The sequence below is a fragment of the Bipolaris victoriae genome (assembly GCF_000527765.1).
Source record: "Bipolaris victoriae FI3 unplaced genomic scaffold scaffold_17, whole genome shotgun sequence".
In the NCBI taxonomy this organism is placed as follows: domain Eukaryota; kingdom Fungi; phylum Ascomycota; class Dothideomycetes; order Pleosporales; family Pleosporaceae; genus Bipolaris; species Bipolaris victoriae.
Genome location: NW_014575375.1, coordinates 2791 through 21776, shown reverse-complemented (window position 1 = coordinate 21776; position 18986 = coordinate 2791). Strand labels below are relative to the sequence as shown.

Genomic DNA, 18986 nt, shown 5'->3' with positions numbered 1-18986 from the left:
CCGACTTCTCTTCTCTACAAACCTCCTGCCACTGCCGCCCTTCATTGGCCATGTCGTAAAGCTTCCTTCTCTTCCTCTTTCTTATCCACATCGAATCACTGCATTTCCCCAATCCTCTTCCAACGGCTTATTCTGACGCGAGCACCCCCCAGCGCCACCCTCGCTCCTTCCTCGAATCCCATCCACTCTTGCCTCTACTTGACCATTATATACCCGCCTTGACCTGGCCCTTCCTTCTCTCTCTCTTCGATACTGCCCTCTGCAACTCCCTCACTCACTCCCTCCCTCCCTCCCTCGCCTCTCCCCATCTAGTCACATCATCTCTCTCACACACGACACCATGGACCGACCTCAAGTCTCCATTCCTCCCGTAAGTCACCATGCACTACCTACATGTCGCGTGCTCCATATACTAACATGCCAACGCTAGGCTGCGAATGTACTCGGGGTAGGTCATCTGCTCCACCACACTTGAGTCATGATACTAACCTGTCTGGTCTGCAAATAGACAATCGGAACTGGTGAGTGAACTGCTGTTGCCACCTTGCGACTATGCTGACTTGATGCTAGTGTATGCACACCATGCAATCCAACTTTTTGATCAACTTTTGCTAACATGGCTTCCCTGACTGTAGTTGTTGGTGTGTACAGGTATGTAACCAATGGACCATTTGGAAATGACTGCGACTAACACCCAACAGATTATCCCACAGTAAGCATCACAATGCCACCAACTCAGCACCAACTAACATAGCCCAGAATATGGCACAACTGGCGCCGAAAGAGCACAGAGGGTCTTCCAGGATCCATGCTCATTCTCTGGTCGATATGTAAGCTTACTGGCTGCCAATATGCAGGCTGGGTACTAACCATTGCAGGTGGCGTTCCATTTGGTGTATACGCCATTGTTCAGGTACGGCTGCAGCCACAAACGCTTGGCGTCTGCTAACATGACTTGCTAGAACTTCAACTTTGCGCTCAAATTCCAACCTCAAGCATTCGCCAGTCTCACGCTCATTTCTTGGGGTCAGACACTGTACTATCACAAGTCAGTCTATCCCCCCGGAATAACCAACAACGACTAATACGCGATAGCAAATGGCGAGTATGGACAGCCACCCTGGCGACCATTGCCCTAGCCGCCAGCTTTGGGCTTATGGAGCTGATTCTTATCCTCACTCTGCGTGTAAGTAACCGCAAGCCGTTTCTTGCTGCTCCCAACTGACCAAATCCTTTCAGGGTCCCTATAGCCGAGGCGTCGAATGGCCCATGATGCTCATGGCCATCTTAGCAACCATCATCCAAGTCGCCGGCCTGATCCCCCCTTTCTTCGAACTTGCAAAGCGCAATGGACGAGTCATTGGAATCGGTACGGAAGCGGCTGGCTTACCCCGAGGGAGATATTGTGGCTGACGTTCCTAGACTTTTGGTTTCTCACTATCGATTACGCTGGTGCCTTCTTCTCGCTCATGGCTCTTGGTATGTTCACCCCACTTTCTCCAAAGCCACATGGCTAACAAAGGAAATAGTTGCACAACAATGGTTCGATGCCCTCGGTGGCAGTCTCTACATCTCTTGGTATGTCTTTTGTTTCTCTTATGTCACAGTCATCGAGTTCATTCACTAACCTTATTTAGTATGCTACTTGAAACCGGTATCTTTGTTTCGCAAGCCATCTGGCTCTGGCGTGTTCGCCATGTACGCGCCGAAGCCAAGAAGGCTGGAAAGACGTATGACGAATACATCGCCGAGAACCCGAGCAAGAAGCTATTCGCAAGCGAATCCTCCGAAACTTTTGTCGATGTCGAAGCTGGCATCGAGAAGCGATCAGGAAGCACATGCACTGAGAAGACGGCTGTTAGTCAACATGAGAATATCCTAGCCACACCCAGCGAAGCCAAATCAAGGGAAGGCACACCAAACGACGCAACGGCAACATCGCCGGAGACACCGCCGAAGTCATCATCGGAGTCATCGCCGGAAGCACCTCAACAACCACCTGCTGCTGTCTTGAAACCCAGCGGGTCTGGTCCATCATAATCATTCAAGCTTTGTATTACTTGGACAACCTTTCGGCGGCTACAACTTGGTAATTTTTTTAAACTTTTTTCCTCGGCCAGGAAACAAAACACATAGGCCCAGCGAGTTCAAGAATAGCCTCGGCTATCTTGTTTTCATTCATCTTTCATTTTATTCTGAGTATTGCTAAAGCTAAAAGGATGCACACGACACATGTACGAACAATACATAATTTCTGGGACTTGGGTGGAGGTATTTTGGCGTTATGACATGGATATCTAGGGTATGATTACAACGTGGCAGGGCCAAAAAGTTCATATTGCCTGGGAAACCTCGGAAAAGGGGTAATGGATCAATCAATTAAGCAAGCAAGCATGAGGCAATGAAATAAAAGTTTGATTGCTCGTCAGCCTGGTCAGACGTTTGGTTGTTGTCGTGGAAGTTGCAATATGCTCTTGTGCTGACTACATGCATACCACATAAATATGTTGAGAGTTTTTTATTTCCTAATTAGAGGGTGTGTTGCTGTCATGATATGTATAGTGGTATGGCATATACGACAGGGGGGTATCAGTACATACGCGTAATGGGGCACACAAACCAAAAGCGGGTTTTCCAACATATCCACCTTTGGAAGCGTTTTTCCCCAACCAATTTTTTCCCCTTTCTTCTTTCTTTCTTAATTTAGCAACTAGTTGTTCGAGCATATGTCGGCAACGTAACTCAAACAGGATATTCTCTTGGTTTCCTTAACTCTCTAATTTTGTCTCTTATTGAACCAATCCACACATGCATATATGTGCATTGCGTGCATCACCGTGTATGTGTACTCCACTCCACCCGCCACATCCTGCATTCAACAAAACAGAGAACAAAAGTGGTAGGCGAAAGAAGTCGAATCCGGGAAAGAGAGTCTGACGTCAATTCTGTGTTCGGATACGAGATATGTTGATTGCTTTTCTTTTGGGGGGGGAGGGAGGGAGGGAGGGGGGTTTCTGCGAAGGCACATGTTGTACGCATATCCACACACACACACACACACACGCACTTCTAATGTGATTGGGTTGGACAAAGGGGTGTGATATTCATATGCAAGTCATGCGGTGCGACCTTGGCTTTATGACGCACAAAACACGAGCATGATGAAAGAATATGGAGAAGAAGGGAAAAAAAATTTATTCTGGTTCCTTGATGGGGGGGTTTGAAGTGCGAGTGCGAGTCGTCCAACAAGTCGGAGGAACAAGGGGGACGCGGGACATGGGTGTAGGGCCGATTGAAGGGGGTACGCAATCGCCCTTTTTTTTTCTCGCCTGCCTGTGGGGAGTGGGTTGGAGTGAATACGGAGGTTTTGTAAGGAATGAAAGGCAGGGACGTGCTGGGGGTGGCGGTTACTTTGTGAGCGTGGGGTGATTTTTGCTTTGTCTGTGCGGGATGGAGGGTATGCAGGGTATTGTGGGGGTTGAGGGTGAAAGGGATAGGGGTGTGAATTATAAGTACAAATGTGTAGCCTAAGGCAGAGAGTTGGTAGTCGGGCTTGCTTGAGCAGTTCTGCGGAACTTGGAAGATGAGGGCTTGCGTATCAAGGGTTTTTGCGGTTGGTTTATTCATTACCTTTCTCAGCATTCACACAAACTGTGTAGGACGTAACCTCTTCTGGGACTCACCTCCCCAAAACGAGACACTGAGTGACGACACCGATTCGCGCTAATGGCTCCCTTCCATCAGCATCACCAGCATCACGGCATTGTTAGGTGTGTGTGTGTGTGTGGGGAAGCTGGAAAAGGGTCGCTGCACAATGGAGAAAAGAGCAGTCAGATGCTCATCCTCTCCCCAGTCCACTTGATCCTCGTGAACCACGTATAGATGTTTTCAAGTTTTATCGACGCTCATGTGGGTCTGGATAGTGACCGTACGTAGTAGTAGATGTGGCAATGGGGTACCGTCTCAGGTTAGGCCAGATCACAGGTTGACGTCATTACCGGTGATGTGGACATGAGGCATTTTGGTCAGTCGGGAGTCCAATCGTGGGGGACAAGTACTAGCAGTAGTTTCCATCAGTTGCCGACATCATACTCAAGACGGTTAGCAGAATCTCCGATTCGGCATGTTTTGCAGGTATACATATTTCAGCCTTGTAGGGTTGGCTGCATCAATACTTCAGTCCAAGACTTTTTTGGGATCCGGTGTGCCGATTCAAAGAGTGTCACTAGCCTCTTCCGACATATTACCTTGTTGATTTCAGAATGGATACTTGTGGTATACTTGTGGTTCTGATGCACGCTGTCAGCGGGGCAGTAAAAGAGACTTGGTAATCGAGCAAGCATGGAACAGCCAAGCCTAAGCATAAAGTCCCAGGTGACATGGCCTTTGCAGAGGTCTTGGCATTGGGCGACATAGTACATAGTCGGGCATGTCCAAATCACAATGTTACTGTAGACCTGAGGTGGTTTGAGGTGCTCTGGCTTGGGGATTTGACAATAGGTGAGGGGTGGAAGAAGATGGAACGTCGAGGCAGTTTCGGGAACTGGTGGCACGTGAAGCAGAGCTGCGCGTCTGTGTGACCTCATCAAGGCAGCATAGCCCGCGCTACCGCGTCTCACCCCATCCCTCAAACCTACCGTCTCAACCTACACGTCGACCTTGCGCTTCTGCATCGCAAATCCATCTCGAGCGGCGACAAGTAGAATCACCATGGCCGGACCCAAATACCAGAACGTGCCCCAGCGCGACTCGCTCGACGAGACTGTGCCAGCGCCCTCATACTCGCAGGCGCCACCCAGCTACCAGGCCACGGAACCCCAGGAAGCGCTTCTGCGTGGAGTGCCGCGTAGCGAAGATGATAACCTGCCAGACGACTTCAAGTTTGGTGGAGTAGTGGCAGAGGCGACGCTGGACATTCGAATGGCATTTATCCGAAAGGTGTACGCCATATTGTAAGCTCTCCTTTAGGCTCCCAAAACCCATTTGTCGCATATACTAACAGCGTACAGGACTGTCCAACTCCTCGCCACGGCCGCCGTAAGCTTCGTTTCCATGACATCGGTGACATACCGAAACTGGATTCAAACACACTCGTGGCCGTTGTGGGTGTCGATGTTTGGCTCCTTTGCCTTCCTCGGACTTACGTATTGGAAACGCAAATCATACCCCACGAACCTGATGTTCCTCGCCGGTTTTACTGCCATGGAGGCATACATGATCTCGGTCATTGTGTCGTTTACCGAGTCCAAGATTGTGCTGCAGGCCGTGTTCTTTACGCTGGGCATCTTTGTCGCGCTAAGCCTATTTGCGTGCCAGTCCAAGTACGACTTCACAAGTTGGGTGCCGTATCTGTTTGGAGCACTGTGGGTAGTGGTGCTCTTTGGCTTCATGTCGGCCTTTTTCCCGTACAACTCGACTGTGGACCTGGGCTATGGCATCATCTGCGCGCTAATCTTTTCGGGGTACATCCTGGTCGACACGCAATTGATTATGCGCCACTACCATGTTGAGGAGGAAATCGCAGCGGCTATCTCGCTCTACCTGGACATTATCAACCTCTTCCTCGCGATCCTGAGGATTCTCAACTCGCAGAACCAGAACTAGATTAGGCGTAGAATGATGAGGGGTACATGATGGATGAGGATATCATGTTGGAAGGGGCGCTTGGGGCGCCATGGAAATTGTCTTTGTTGTTCAGATTGCGGGGTTGTTTGCATGTTCTAGGCACAGTGTATACACGTAGCTGGTGGAATATTGATACAGTGATTAGGCACAGTGATCTGGTTCCAATGGGTGGTATATGCAAGCATGTAGACATTTGTGGTGAACGGCTACTCTACCGGCGGCACTTTGTGTACTATGGTGTGCCGTGGGGCAATGGCAATGACTCGATTGGGGTGGTCGTCGACATGGCCCTCGGCGCGGTCAATAGTGTGCCATTTGCATACGACATGGTTCTATGTGAGGATACATCAGACCATGGCGGGGTAGTTGTCGACGGGGCAGTCTGGATGCGTGGGCTTGTGATTGGCCGGCAGAGGCGCAACGGGAACCCAGGGGTTTTCCGCCGATGAAGCTTTTGCAGGTCGACGACTTGGCGCATCCACATTCGCTGGCACTCCGTCCACCACAAAGCGACGCCCATGATTTCCCATTGCCGCAGGGGCCTCCGCTCCCACGCCACGTCCAGGACGAGATGGTGCGCCGGGCCACTCGCCTCCCCTTGGCCCAGCCACAGCGCGGGAGGTGGACTGCGCTCAAGTGCCTGCCTCGATACATACACATTTGCCATATCTCGATAGATTCGCATGTCTGTACTTGTTTATTGCTTGCATGCATGTGTATTACCTACTTACTACTTACTTGGTTACTTTGCCGACTCCTGGCGCCCCGGCACCAGAGTTAGGCGAGGCCCAAAGTTACGCGAAAGTCACGAGTGGTAGCGGGCAGGGCAGGCTCGAGAACGCAGCTAGCAGAGCACTGTTAGCTCCCGCGACACCTGTCCACAGCCCACAATCCAATCCTCCAGGGGCAATTGGTCGCTGGCTGCATATCTCTACAATACAAAGTGGAGCGTCCGTCTCAGACTCCTTGGCCGCCCGCGCGCACACTGCACAGCTTGTCGGGGAGATTGACTGTTGATTGGCGCTTGCCCGCTTTCACGTCTAAACCCTGAATATCTTTGCTTGGGCGCACCACACCGCTCCCCCCGTCAATTGTTTCTGGTCTGCGACTCTGTCCCCCCGCAGACACTCCTCTCTGCCTCTACCGTCCGTCTCTGTGCCATTGCGCTTCCCAATGGCTGCTGCTTGCTGAGATACACCGCCCACTATCCTCACCACCCTCACCACCCAGCAATCAATTCCTCAGACCCTGTCCCCGTCCCCGTCCCCGTCCCCACACCCGTTGCTTCTGGTACAGCACATTCGCTGTCTTGCAACAAGGAACCTGGGACGGCACCCCAACCGCTTCCGCCAGACCATCTACTTCCACACCCACCACACGCCATTAATCCGCCATCCGCCATCATAAATCCTGACCAGACCCTTTTCCCTCATCGCCCCGACTCTTTCCCACGTTTAGAGACACCGCCCCCCAAAAGGGAGCCTAGCATGGCGGCCAAAGCCACCATGCCACCTGCCAGCGGTGCGCCACAAAAGTCACACACAGCAAATGTCCGAGCCGAGAAAGCACCCATGGCGCCCAAGAAGCGAAAGATGCAGCCAAAAAAGGTCGACGATGAGGGTCTCCTCGCCTCGCTATGCACACTCATCTCTGACCATCAGATTGGTATGTCTCTCCCCCAGCATCTCAACACTCCTGTGGCCCCTTTCAGAGCTGACTTGGACCAGGCATATCCGTCAACCTCCTCACTCTCCTCACCTTGACACACGTTTTCTTTCCCCGCGCTCGAAGCCGGACCAACAAGTTTTTCCACATGTCCTACTATAACTCCGAAACTGGCATGTATGGCTGTGGAACCGACGATCTCCCCTTTGTCTTCCTGTGGACTATCATTTTCACCGGACTCAGAGTGGCTGCTATGGAGTATCTGTTGGACCCACTGGCTAGGCTCGGGGGCATTAGGACAAAAAAGGGACTCAATCGATTCAAGGAACAAGCGTGGCTAATTGTCTACTATACCTGCTCCTGGTCACTCGGAATGGTATGTTTATTCTTGGGCAGGAGCATAGCGAATCAGGGATGCTAACGAGACAACAGTACATCATGTATCACTCCGAGTTCTGGCTCAACCTTCACGGCATCTGGGAAGGTTGGCCTTTCCGAGAGGCTGACAGCCTCTTCAAATGGTACTACCTCGTCCAATGGGGCTTCTGGATCCAGCAGATTCTTGTCGTCAACATTGAGGAAAAGCGCAAGGATTATGCGCAGATGTTGTCCCACCATCTGTTCACGACCGCCCTTATGGCTCTGTCGTATGGATACTTCCACATGCGTGTCGGTATCGTAATTCTCACAATCATGGACTTTGTCGACATTGTATTGCCAGTAAGTTGACACTCCTCGAGCAAGCGATTTCGGGACTAATCATTGCAGACTGCCAAGCTTCTCAAGTACATGGGCTACACAAATGCATGTGATTATGTTTTCGGTCTCTTTGTTATCTCCTGGATAGTCACCCGCCACGTCCTTTACATGATGGTCTGCTGGTCCATCTACGCTTACGCACCCCTCGACATGGAACCCGGCTGCTACCTCGCTGACTCCACGTCAAAACAAACGTCGTTTGTTCCCATATCGAACACTTCCCAATTTGAAGCTCTTGGAGGCAACAACCACTGGGGAAACCTTCTCAAAGCATACAATGACCGTAACGGACCTATTTGCTGGAACCCACAGATTCGATACTACTTCCTGGCTCTCCTCCTGACCCTGCAAGTGTTTTGCTGCATCTGGTTTGCCACCATTTCCAGAGTCGTTTACACTGTAGTCAGGGGACATGCTGCCGAAGATTTGCGTTCAGATGACGAGGGTGAAGGCGAGGAGATTGAGGAGGATCAGACCAATACCATTTTCAATTTGGCAACCACGTGCGCCGAGTCGGGCATGAGCTCCCTGCAACCAAAGGAGGAGGAAGTCGGCGTTGACGCTCTGACATTTGCTCGCATGAATGGTGCCAGTCAGCGACGACAGGCCAGGAGGGAGAGCGCACGATCAAGTGGCATCAGCATTCCAGGACATGGTGATCGCAAGGAGCTATTGGGTCGCATTGGCTGCGACAAACCTTCCTAAGCTCTAGTCATTATTCTTTTGACAAATCTTATGGCGTTTTTGGCGTGTAATGTAGGGAGAGGAGTTCATGTTTCTATTATCTTCGGATTGCATGGCTTTGCAGATGTCGCTGGATATGTATACCCTACTAGAAGACGAGTGTAGAATATTGCCTCTACCATCGCTTTTTCTCGAGCAATGACCAGCCTTGCTCATACTCGTGTATAAAAGAATTTCGATACGGATTTGTGACGGATTTGCGTTGGTTGTGCTAAATATGAAGTGAAGTTGTTCTGTCATCCTCGGCTTGTTCTGATATCATGGTGGGGCTACCAAACCGACCTCGGGCGAGAACGACGGACGCTAGACGCGCACTATGTCTGGGACTACAAAAGTGCTACTAGTTTATATACCTCTATAGTACACTGGTACCCATTCCTTATGCTGAGAGACGTTCTCACTCTCGAATAAAAGCTGTTGCTCGGTTCGATGCTGGATCAGTAGCACCTTTGCACCTACCCTTCACTCAGGACTACACAGACACACACGTGACAACTACCACCACCATGTCACCAACCATGTCCACAGAACCCAGTCAACCGCTCCCCAACCCACCTTTCTACACCATCCCCAACATCAACAACCTCCGCGACGCATCCCTCTCCCTCACCACTACCTCAGGCTCCCGCATCCGCCCACACACCCTCTTCCGCAGCGCCGAAGTCTCCAAACTCGACGTGGCAGGCTGGACGGCCGTACATTCCCTCGGCATATCGCACGTCTTCGATCTCCGCTCCAAACCCGAAGTCGACAAGGGCTGGGCGGGCATCGTCGGCAAAGATGCCTCGGGCGACGACGACGTGCGCCCCGGTTGGCTGCAGGCTATGGAGCAAGCGGGCGTAGCGCGCTCGTGGGTGCCAGTGTTTGAAGAGAGTGATTATTCGCCTGAGCGCCTGGCGGAGCGGTATTCAAAGTATATGCATGAGGCCGTTACCGGGTTCGTGGAGGCGTATCGCGATATTTTGGCAAACGGGGGACCCGCGTTTGGCACGATATTGAGGTATCTTGCGGCTATCTCACCGCCTTCTTCTTCTTCTTCTTCTGCTGCAGAAGATGGTGATAAGGTTGGGGCGCTGGTGCATTGTACGGCGGGGAAAGATCGGACGGGTATTTTTTTCGGACTGCTGTTTGAGTTTCTGCGTGTGCCGCGTGAGCAGATTGCAGATGAGTACCAACTTACTGAGTTGGGGCTTGCGCATATTCGAGAAGAGGTTGTGGCAAGGTTGATGCAGAGTCCGGGGTTTAAGAAGTATATGCTGGCGAGTATGGATGGGACGAAACTTTCGGTTGAGGATATTGCGAGGAGTTTAAAAGGCGAGGAGGGACAGGATCCAGTTCAGGTACCGCCCGAGGTGCTTGAGAAGGGAAGGCAGGCGGCGCTACGAATGATTGGGGCAAGAAGGGAGAGTATGTTGAAGAGTTTGGAGATGCTGGATGAGGAGTTTGGGGGTGCGGAGCGGTATTTGAGAGAGAAGTGTGGGTTAAGTGATCAGGAGTTGGATGCGTTGAGGAGGAATCTTTTGGTAGAGGGACAAGCAGTCAAGGGGCATGCTAAGAATGGCTCTCTTTGAGTGATAGGTTAGAAATATGAACTTAGACAGATAGAAATCACGTGTAGATCCAGTCTTGTAAGTCCAAAAGACATATCAAGTATTTGCAATAACGCTACATGCGCCGAATATCGCCTAATGTGGTAGCTCCTTACACCTGTCGCACACACAATCTCATTACCCCAGAGTATCAACACATGCATCTACTTAGTGTCAACCGCGCATGCATCGCCACACGGCTGCTTCGCTTCCTCACTGTGATCCGAGGCCTTAGCCTCGACCCCAATTAGGCGTGCCAACTCCGAGATATTCGTATGATCCACAGTGTTTTGCATGCGATACATGTACTCGCATTTACCATCTGCACATCCCATGTATGAGTTTCTTTAGGTTTCCATTGTTTTGGAGGACGGTAGACTTACCTGCGGAAATGATTACTTCGCCACCATTCAACGCCTTAGGTCCGACTTGGTTCACATGTTGAATACTAGCCACTGCACCCTTGATGCCGCCCCAGATCCTGGATGTAGTGCTTCCTGCATTGCGCATGTAGTCTTTCGGCGCATCGCCGGCTTTGGCCTCAGCTAGGTTGTACTTGAAGCCAAAGATGTTGTGCAGACGGAGCGAAGGATCCGTGTAGATGGGGTAAGCAGATGCTGATTTCGCTGCATATGTATCGATGGGTTGGTAAGAACCGCAACCGATTGCCAGGACTTGTCCGATCTTTTAGTTTAGTTCTACATTAGGGATGTAAGACGTACTTTGAGTAGAAGGAGGAAGGTTAGACGGGGGTATTGATTCGCTGATGCATCGGAGATAGGCCTGGCAGTTCAGACACCCTTTTAGAACTCGTGTTAGTGTTTATGTACCTTGCAGAATCATAATGATTCGCGCGTTGCTGTTCGCAGTAGCGCGAAGCCATAAGCTTAGGAACCGGGTCCAGTGGGGCCGTGGCGCGATCCAGAAGTTGCTTTTACAACATTACGCATACGCAAATGGACTTACAAAAATGCCTGGTGAATATCAAAACACTTCGTTTCCCTTTGACCAGGTCACCCAGGATGTGAGTTTTCCCTTCGCGATCATACACCTCGATCTTGAGTGCCTCTGACAGTTCGGTAGTGGTCGGCAAGCTCGTCGGACTGGAGGCGGCTGCAGGTTCATTAGAAGAAGCCATTGTTCACACCAAAATCACAGATCCTGATCAAAGAATGTTGTCGAGGTGGCTGCGCTTCTCTCGCGAAATAGGACAATTTGGGATTTGTGATGACGTGTGGCAAGTCACCTTTTGTAGGTAGCTACACATGACAGGTGGTGCCAAGGCACTATACCCGTTTAAGTGGATTGTATCACCTTAAAGTAACCAAAGTTTTTTAAAAAAAGATAATACCTTAAAAAATAGTAATTATAAAGACCTGTTTTTAACCCTATGATTAAAGACCTATTCAATCTAGTAATCAAGAGTCTCACTAATATCGAAAACCCCAATTACGCAACATGTCTAACTATGCTACGCGAGATGCGACATTCATTCTGACCGAGAGTAACAACTGGACAGCGTGGTATCGTCAACTTAAAATCAGATGTGAATCACTGAATATTTGGGCACTCGCAGATCCAGAGGGCTCGCAAGAACCACAACCAAAATCAAGGCTTCCGCTCCCTCTGGTGCTATCAAATTACGAATCGATCGCGACTCTACCGTTGAGTACAACCACCGCGTCGAGCTCCCGAACCCGCGGTAACACGCAACTATCACAACGCGAAGAACCTGTTGTTGTAGACATACCTACGCGAGTCTCCGATCTGACGACCACCGGACAAGAAGAACATCAAGAATATCGTAAAGACTACAAGATGCGCATAGAAACGTATAGATTCCTCAAAAAAGAATACAACGAGGAACATGCAAAATATGAAAAGTTGCTTTTTACATCTTAGGGACCGTGTCGTCCCACCTGCAACTCGGTTGCTGCTACACGGGAAATAGCGTGCGAGAATGGATCAAGTCACTCCAAGAGACTGTCGGAGTGGATCCTGAAGAAGAAAGAGTACGAGTATAAGAAAGATATCTCGGAGCTCTCAGGCCCATGAGAACCCCAACAACTGGGAACCTTGGTTGATGGAATACGACCAATCAGCCACTCGGGCGGAAGCCCTAGAAGTGAGCGAGGTACGAAACACTAAGGATATGATACGAGACTTCCTAGACGCCGTCAAAAAAGTGGTCCCAAACTGGGTGGCCACCTTTTCTGGGCCAGGATATAACAAGGCAGCAATGGATAGAAAGAAGGCGATGAAACTCTTCCGAGAACACATAAGCTAATCCAACCCGACCAAGAGTAAGCAGAAGAGCGCTTTCGTTATAGAAGAGGCATCGTTTCTCGCTAGCGGTGAATCCGACCAGAATACACTTAGAGACGCCTCAGATATATCTCAAAGAGCACCACCCGCCTACTCACAGGGCAACCTAAGAAAACCCAGGAAGAAAAGAAAACGTAATAGTCAAGAGACCAAATCCAAGCAATTCACAAAGAGAAATACCATGGCAGCAGGAGATGATTATCCTGCTTGTGGACAGCGCCACAATCTATCAGACTATTACTACGCATTTCCTAAGAAAGCACCCAAGTGGTTCAAACCAAATCGGAAGATTGCTAGGTTAGTCAAGCACATAATAAAATTTAATAACGAGCTATAGAGAGTAATAAACAGCCTTGTCCTAACCAGGAGGGCAGCACGCCTCACAAGCTCATCTAGATCGGCAAGTACGCCTTAGATGAAGGTGTCACAAACACCAGATGCTCAAGTTGACTAAATACAAGGGAGGATGATTGCGAAGATCGAAGGAAAATAGGGATTGGCGTCATTTAAAGTCGACAGCTAACACTATCCGCTCCGAAACTCATTCATTCTCGATTCCGGCACTACGATCCACATCTGCAACTAACGCGAGCGACTCGAAGACCTCCGTCTACCACTCCCCGAAGACTGTGTATGGGCAGGAAATGCTCAAATGCAGATTCAGGGATAAGGAACCGTACGAATTAGAGCACGAGACATAACCGGAGAACGCATCATTAGGCTACACAACGCCGCACTATGTCAGGATATCCATTGCAACTTAGTATCATTCAGACTACTTCGACAGCAAGGATTCTGGTGGGACAACAAAGCAGAGCCAACAATGCTTTTCAAACGCGACAACTCAGTCACAGCAATCTTAGACAAATTCTGCCACCAATGGGTGATCGAAAGACAAGGAGGCCTGCTCAGAAGACCACGGCCCTTATATGGCACAAACGCCTAGGACATCCAGGGCCAGCAGCGATCGAAAATCTAGTGCACCACTCCGAGGGGGTACAGATCAAGGGTGTTACGACGGTCGAATGTGACGCATGCGGCAAATCCAAATCCAGACGCCAAATTCGACGGACGCCACGCATCAGTGAGGAAGGATCAGGAGAACGCATAGCTTTAGACTTCCATAGTTATGAAGAGGGCAGATCTACAAAGGAAAAGAGCCAGCTACTGATAGTCGACTGCTACTTACGCTATACCTGGGACTTTTACTTTCAGGACAATCGACCAGCGCGTTCAATCATTCAACTACTTAATATTTTCTTTAAATTCCTTTACAAACAATTCAACATCGCAGTCAAAGTTATCGGATTAGAAAACAAGATCATTACTCGAAAGTCTAAGGTGAGCATGTGGTGCAAATCCCTAGGCATCAAACTCGAGCCTTCCGCTCTAGACACGCAAACTCAAAACGGAGGAGCCGAACGCTCAGAGGGTGTGATAAAAGAGAAGGCATACGCAATGAGATTAGACGCAAACTTACGATAGAAACTGTAGCCAGAGATCACGCGAGCCACGGTATATCTATACAATCGAACGCCTAACTACTCAAATCGCTGGACTACTCCATACGAAAGATTCTTTACGCGCGTAGCGGCACTAAACAGGATTGTGACTGGACCTCGAAAACCAAATCAAACACACCTTAAGGCATATGGATATAAGGCGTTCGCAATGACCGACGACACAAATCGTGGAAAGTCAAGACTTCAGAGACTTAACCCAAAAGCATGGATCGGATACTTGGTAGGCTACCAGTCAACCAACGTCTATCGAGTCTAGATCCGGTCAATGGGAAAGGCCATAAGTATACGGGATGTGGTGTTTAATGAGGAGACAGTGTTCAACGGCAAGACTGAGGACCTAATAGAAAATCTGATACACGGCACCCTCGAAGAAATCGCCACATGGGTGAGGACGGTCGAGCTCCGAGCAGCCAAGACAGACCAACCCGAGACCGAGACATTCTTCGAAGACGACAAGATAGAAGACACACCAGCACCACGCCGATCAAAGCGAAGCTACAAAGGAAAAGAAACACAGGGAGCGTACCCAACTCCTCCGGACACTCCTCCTCTAGTAGCTTTCCTTACTCGAACTATCCAAGACCACGAGCCAAGGGATTAGGGCACGTCAAAGATCATCCCATGGGCAGCGGCGTTCATGACGGGCACTCAAGCTGGCATAATCGGACATCATGAAGGAAAAGGGATCGACAAAGCCCAATTAACGAGAATGCTGTCAAAAGGGACATGGCCACATCAAAGTCAACTGCCTCCCCCACCAACGGCGTACTTGGATCTAAAAACTTACCCTATCCACGAAATGTTCAAGGAAGCAGAGCGGGACCACCTCAAGAACCACAAGCGAATGCAGTCATGGTCAGAAGGTCCCTCGTCACCAGTCAAACGAGCAGGACACCACATCCTAGACTGTATGTGGGTATACACCTACAAACTAGATCAAAATCACTATTTGCTTAAATGCAAGGCACGCTTGGTGGTTCGAGGGAACCAATAGGAAAACATCACCTCACAAGATACCTATGCAGCAACATTAGCAAGCCGTTCATTTCGGACTCTAGCGGCAATCGCAGCTAAGGATGATTTGGAGCTAAAACAGTACGACGTTACAAATGTATTTGTACATGCCACCATAGACCGGGAAATCTATATGAGAATGCCAAAAGGCTACCAAAAGCCAGGTACTATACTTAAGGTCAAGAAGGCCCTCTACGGATTGCAGATCTCTCCACTACTATGGCAGAAAGAGTTCACGACAACGCTCACACACCTCGGCTTTAGCCCAGTCCCGCATGAGCCATGTTGCATGATCAAGGACAGTGTTATCATCTTCTTTTACGTTGACGGAATCATGCTCGCATACCCGAAAGACAAAACCACAACTGCATCTAAAATCGTGGAGTCACTGAGAGGGAATACACCCTAACGGGCAGTGACGACCTACAATGGTTCCTAGGGTTTGAGATCGTGCGAGATCGAAGGAAAAGAGTCGTTCAGCTTTCCCAGACGGCGTACATCGAAAAAGTCAGCCATCTGGCCGAACAATCCAATGGCCAATCTAGAGCTAGTACCAAGCCCCAACCTAGCGACCCCTACAGCGATTAACCGATATCAACGGAAGATTAGATCGCTACTTTTTACGACAGTAACAACAAGACTAGACGTGGCATTTGCAACATCACGATTGGCCCGACTTCTCGTTAACCCTAGTACCGAGCATTAAAAGGTGGTAGATCGAGTAATCCGCTACCTGAACGGCACTAAGACAAGAGCACTTTAACTATGACACGAGAGGGGCTAGAGGTTGCTAGCGACGCGTCCTTCGCGTCCTTCGCGGACAATACCGCAGATCGAAAAAGTTTACAAGGGTACGTGATTAAGCTCTTCGGAGGACTGGTCGCGCAGCGAGTAAGCAAGCAGGATACGGTTACCACGTCAACAATAGAAGCAGAACTGCTATCGCTGTCGCAAACAGCTAAGGAAGCCATGTTTCTCACTCGGCTGCTGAAGGGGCTACATGTTTCCTTACCAAAATCGATCATAACAATCAACTACGACAATAAATAAACAATACGACTAGTTACAGAGGATGAAGCAAAACCACATACTAGACTCTGGTATGTAGACATTCACAACCACTGGCTCTGACAAGAAGTCTCCCGCGGCAAGATTATATTGAAGCATGTTCCAATAGATCATATGCTCGCCGATGGACTAACGAAGGCCCTGCCGGCGAATGAATGGGAGAACTTTTTTTAACCAATCAGGACTTGTTGAGAGATGCTAGGTATCACCCAGGACAACTCAGGTGAATGAAATAGAAAACTGTATTGAAGTAGCTATTAAAGCGGACGAAGACAATACGCCAGCTCTGAAGGGGTTTAAAGCTAAGGATGTGTGTCAGAATTGAGGCTTTAGTTAAGCCCATGCATAAGGCTAAGGAAACGAAAGAAAATAAATGCCTCTACTGCCGGATGCTCAGTCTCGCTATTACAATACGACTTTAACTGCTGCTGCTGTTTGCACTGCCTAAAGACGCTGATGCTGTCGCTCTACTAAAAAACAATAATACCTTAACACTATGCTCTTATTACGATCTAAGGCAAGCTGCTTGCAAGTAATTAGCTTAGAGGATCTAAAGAGACAGACTACACCGCAATTCTTCAACTACGCTATAGTTATATAACTAATCGTATATAATTAGATATATATATAAGGCACACTTTGGGCCATCTACGTTGTAACGAAGTACTTGAGTAAGGACTGGGAGCAAGCTAAATTGTGTATACTATCTTTTTTTCTCTCTAAGCTGTGCGCGCCATATAGGCAGTGGAAGTGCAATATTTCTTAGGAGGTGTTTTAAGTGTCTGCCGTCGCATACTGGTAATAGCAGACAGCAAACTACGTGGTGAAGACTGACGAGTACCAGATGATTCGCCCTGTATGATTCACTCGGGCCTGTTTAGCTAGTCAAGCCTTGAGTAACTCTAGTGCCTAACTCTAATATGTTCTGATGGAGCGCGATTAATGTGAGGAGCGTCACGCAAGAAGACAGGGGAAGTAGTGTCGCGCATTGCTGGCTGAACTAGCATTATATTCTTACTACTAGCTGTGTCTAAGGGATACGGAGCGCTCAGCATCGCAACTAGTTTAGCCAATGTACAAACACCAACACAACCCTAGATTAGAGTGTTCCATCCCCTATCTTCTCTCCTAGTAGTCATATTTGTAGCAGAGATATCCGCCCTGAATGTCCATGACATCTCCTACAGTAACGTTCGGGCGAATTTCATAGGTGGTCATTACGTAGTCCAGAGTCGTCTCTTGGCATCCTCCTTCGCACGGCCCCTGCGAGGAAGGGCCGCCCAGTTGATATACGCGATTGTCAGGGTCTGCGGACTGCCAGTTCCACCAAAGACGATCTACGAAAGCGTGATGGAGATAAAAGAGCGGGTCTAAGCTGGTCAGCTTGTGATCGAGGCGAGAGGGCAACTAGGGAACGAAAACATGAACTTACCTCCGGGGCTTGCATCGATATCCTGCATGACTCCGCCAATCTATAACGCCAGTTAATCTGATGTTTCGCATGCCCTCTCCTAGTGTACTTACTCCACTATGACCAGCACCGTGGGTTGTCAAACCGGTCTCCTCCCAAAAATCGAGGTAGGTGCTTAAATTGTGGCAGTGCTCAACATAGGTTTCGTTGGCGAGGGTGCTATTCGTCTCCTCAACTGAGCGGGATAAGCAATGTTCAGTCAGAGTTTGGCCCGGACCAATGTGAAGAGTGGTATTTGCGAAAGGACCATCAGTAACACATCCATCTGGACCAGTCCCGTTCCCACCAAATCCTGTATCAGGATCAAGGAGCGGCGAGTCCATGAAATTGCCTGCGTCTCGGGTTTCATCCCACCAACTATATTGTTAGTGGCAGGAATAGAAAGATAGAGTTGCAATGGTAGGACTAACGGTGTTGGCCCCTTATAGCCGCACTCCTCTCGCAAGAGCTGCTCATACACAAATACATAGAGACGGTGGAATGGCAGAAACTGCGCCTTTATTTATGCAGAGCTTAGTCAACAAGGCATGTCCTCTTATCGTAGCAACATAGTTAGGGAATACTCACTACAATATGGATTTCTTTCGTCTGCACCTGATGCATTGCATGCATATCGTCAAACCTTGTGACCGTACCATTTATACCTGTCTGAGCAGGTAGCTTCATAAGACAATTCACTGCCTTTAGGTAGGAGTGTTTATCAGTGTCTGCCATATTCGCCCACTCAACACGTGTCTGAATTGTCTCGGGTGTGCATGTGCTGTTGCAGGATGATATGGCGGGCACTGGTAGTGCCAGAGCCAGTATTACAAAGAGCATGGAGAACATGGCTGAAAGAGAGGTCAATCTTAACCAAGTAACAAGATAGTGATGAGAAGATCTCGTGATTTACTTCAGCCTACTCGTCAACTCATATAAGTTGTCTGAAATGAGTCACGTGAGAACCCATCTCTAAAATTCAAGCTTTAGTACTAAATTGTTCAAGTATGAATATGGAAATAATCTGCATAGTAAAGCATTTGCCCAGTCTTTATCTTTCGCACTATTGAAAGAGGCTTAACGCTTGCATGCTTTGATCACCTATTGCGCGTCGTCTACGCGTCTTTCTCCACATAGCAATGATATTGTCCAATGGGAATTGTATCCATCTACGAGTTTCAGGCGCCTAGATCCGCATCGCCATTGAGTAAAGGACCAGGGGTT

At 49.1% G+C, this 18986-nt stretch overlaps 7 protein-coding genes across 7 annotated transcripts; 5 read left to right on the top strand and 2 right to left on the bottom strand.

Moving 5' to 3' along the window:
• Positions 1–340: 340 nt before the first annotated feature.
• On the top strand, positions 341–2040 carry COCVIDRAFT_35134 (hypothetical protein; the record flags this gene model as incomplete). The annotated part of the gene is made up of 9 exons (XM_014704140.1): positions 341–370; positions 431–452; positions 760–830; positions 963–1048; positions 1096–1186; positions 1240–1369; positions 1423–1479; positions 1530–1578; positions 1638–2040. The coding sequence occupies 9 exons, from the start codon at positions 341–343 to the stop codon at positions 2038–2040; spliced, it is 939 nt and encodes a 312-aa protein (XP_014559626.1).
• Positions 2041–4710: 2670 nt separating this feature from the next.
• COCVIDRAFT_91445 (hypothetical protein) lies at positions 4711–5604 on the top strand (the record flags this gene model as incomplete). Its single annotated transcript, XM_014704139.1, has 2 exons — positions 4711–4952; positions 5010–5604. 2 exons carry the CDS (start codon positions 4711–4713, stop codon positions 5602–5604), a joined length of 837 nt encoding a protein of 278 aa, XP_014559625.1.
• Positions 5605–7130: 1526 nt separating this feature from the next.
• Positions 7131–8754, top strand: COCVIDRAFT_24045 (hypothetical protein; the record flags this gene model as incomplete). The annotated part of the gene is made up of 4 exons (XM_014704111.1): positions 7131–7290; positions 7353–7666; positions 7723–8010; positions 8059–8754. The coding sequence occupies 4 exons, from the start codon at positions 7131–7133 to the stop codon at positions 8752–8754; spliced, it is 1458 nt and encodes a 485-aa protein (XP_014559597.1).
• A 557-nt stretch (positions 8755–9311) lies between these two features.
• COCVIDRAFT_91299 (hypothetical protein) lies at positions 9312–10364 on the top strand (the record flags this gene model as incomplete). The annotated part of the gene is made up of 1 exon (XM_014704138.1): positions 9312–10364. The coding sequence occupies one exon, from the start codon at positions 9312–9314 to the stop codon at positions 10362–10364; it is 1053 nt and encodes a 350-aa protein (XP_014559624.1).
• A 182-nt stretch (positions 10365–10546) lies between these two features.
• On the bottom strand, positions 10547–11520 carry COCVIDRAFT_35130 (hypothetical protein; the record flags this gene model as incomplete). The annotated part of the gene is made up of 4 exons (XM_014704137.1): positions 10547–10704; positions 10766–11056; positions 11105–11182; positions 11349–11520. 4 exons carry the CDS (start codon positions 11518–11520, stop codon positions 10547–10549), a joined length of 699 nt encoding a protein of 232 aa, XP_014559623.1.
• A 320-nt stretch (positions 11521–11840) lies between these two features.
• COCVIDRAFT_35129 (hypothetical protein) lies at positions 11841–13044 on the top strand (the record flags this gene model as incomplete). The annotated part of the gene is made up of 3 exons (XM_014704136.1): positions 11841–12265; positions 12423–12582; positions 12685–13044. The coding sequence occupies 3 exons, from the start codon at positions 11841–11843 to the stop codon at positions 13042–13044; spliced, it is 945 nt and encodes a 314-aa protein (XP_014559622.1).
• A 4396-nt stretch (positions 13045–17440) lies between these two features.
• COCVIDRAFT_13434 (hypothetical protein) lies at positions 17441–18611 on the bottom strand (the record flags this gene model as incomplete). Its single annotated transcript, XM_014704090.1, has 5 exons — positions 17441–17619; positions 17745–17784; positions 17837–18140; positions 18194–18273; positions 18351–18611. 5 exons carry the CDS (start codon positions 18609–18611, stop codon positions 17441–17443), a joined length of 864 nt encoding a protein of 287 aa, XP_014559576.1.
• Positions 18612–18986: the final 375 nt, after the last annotated feature.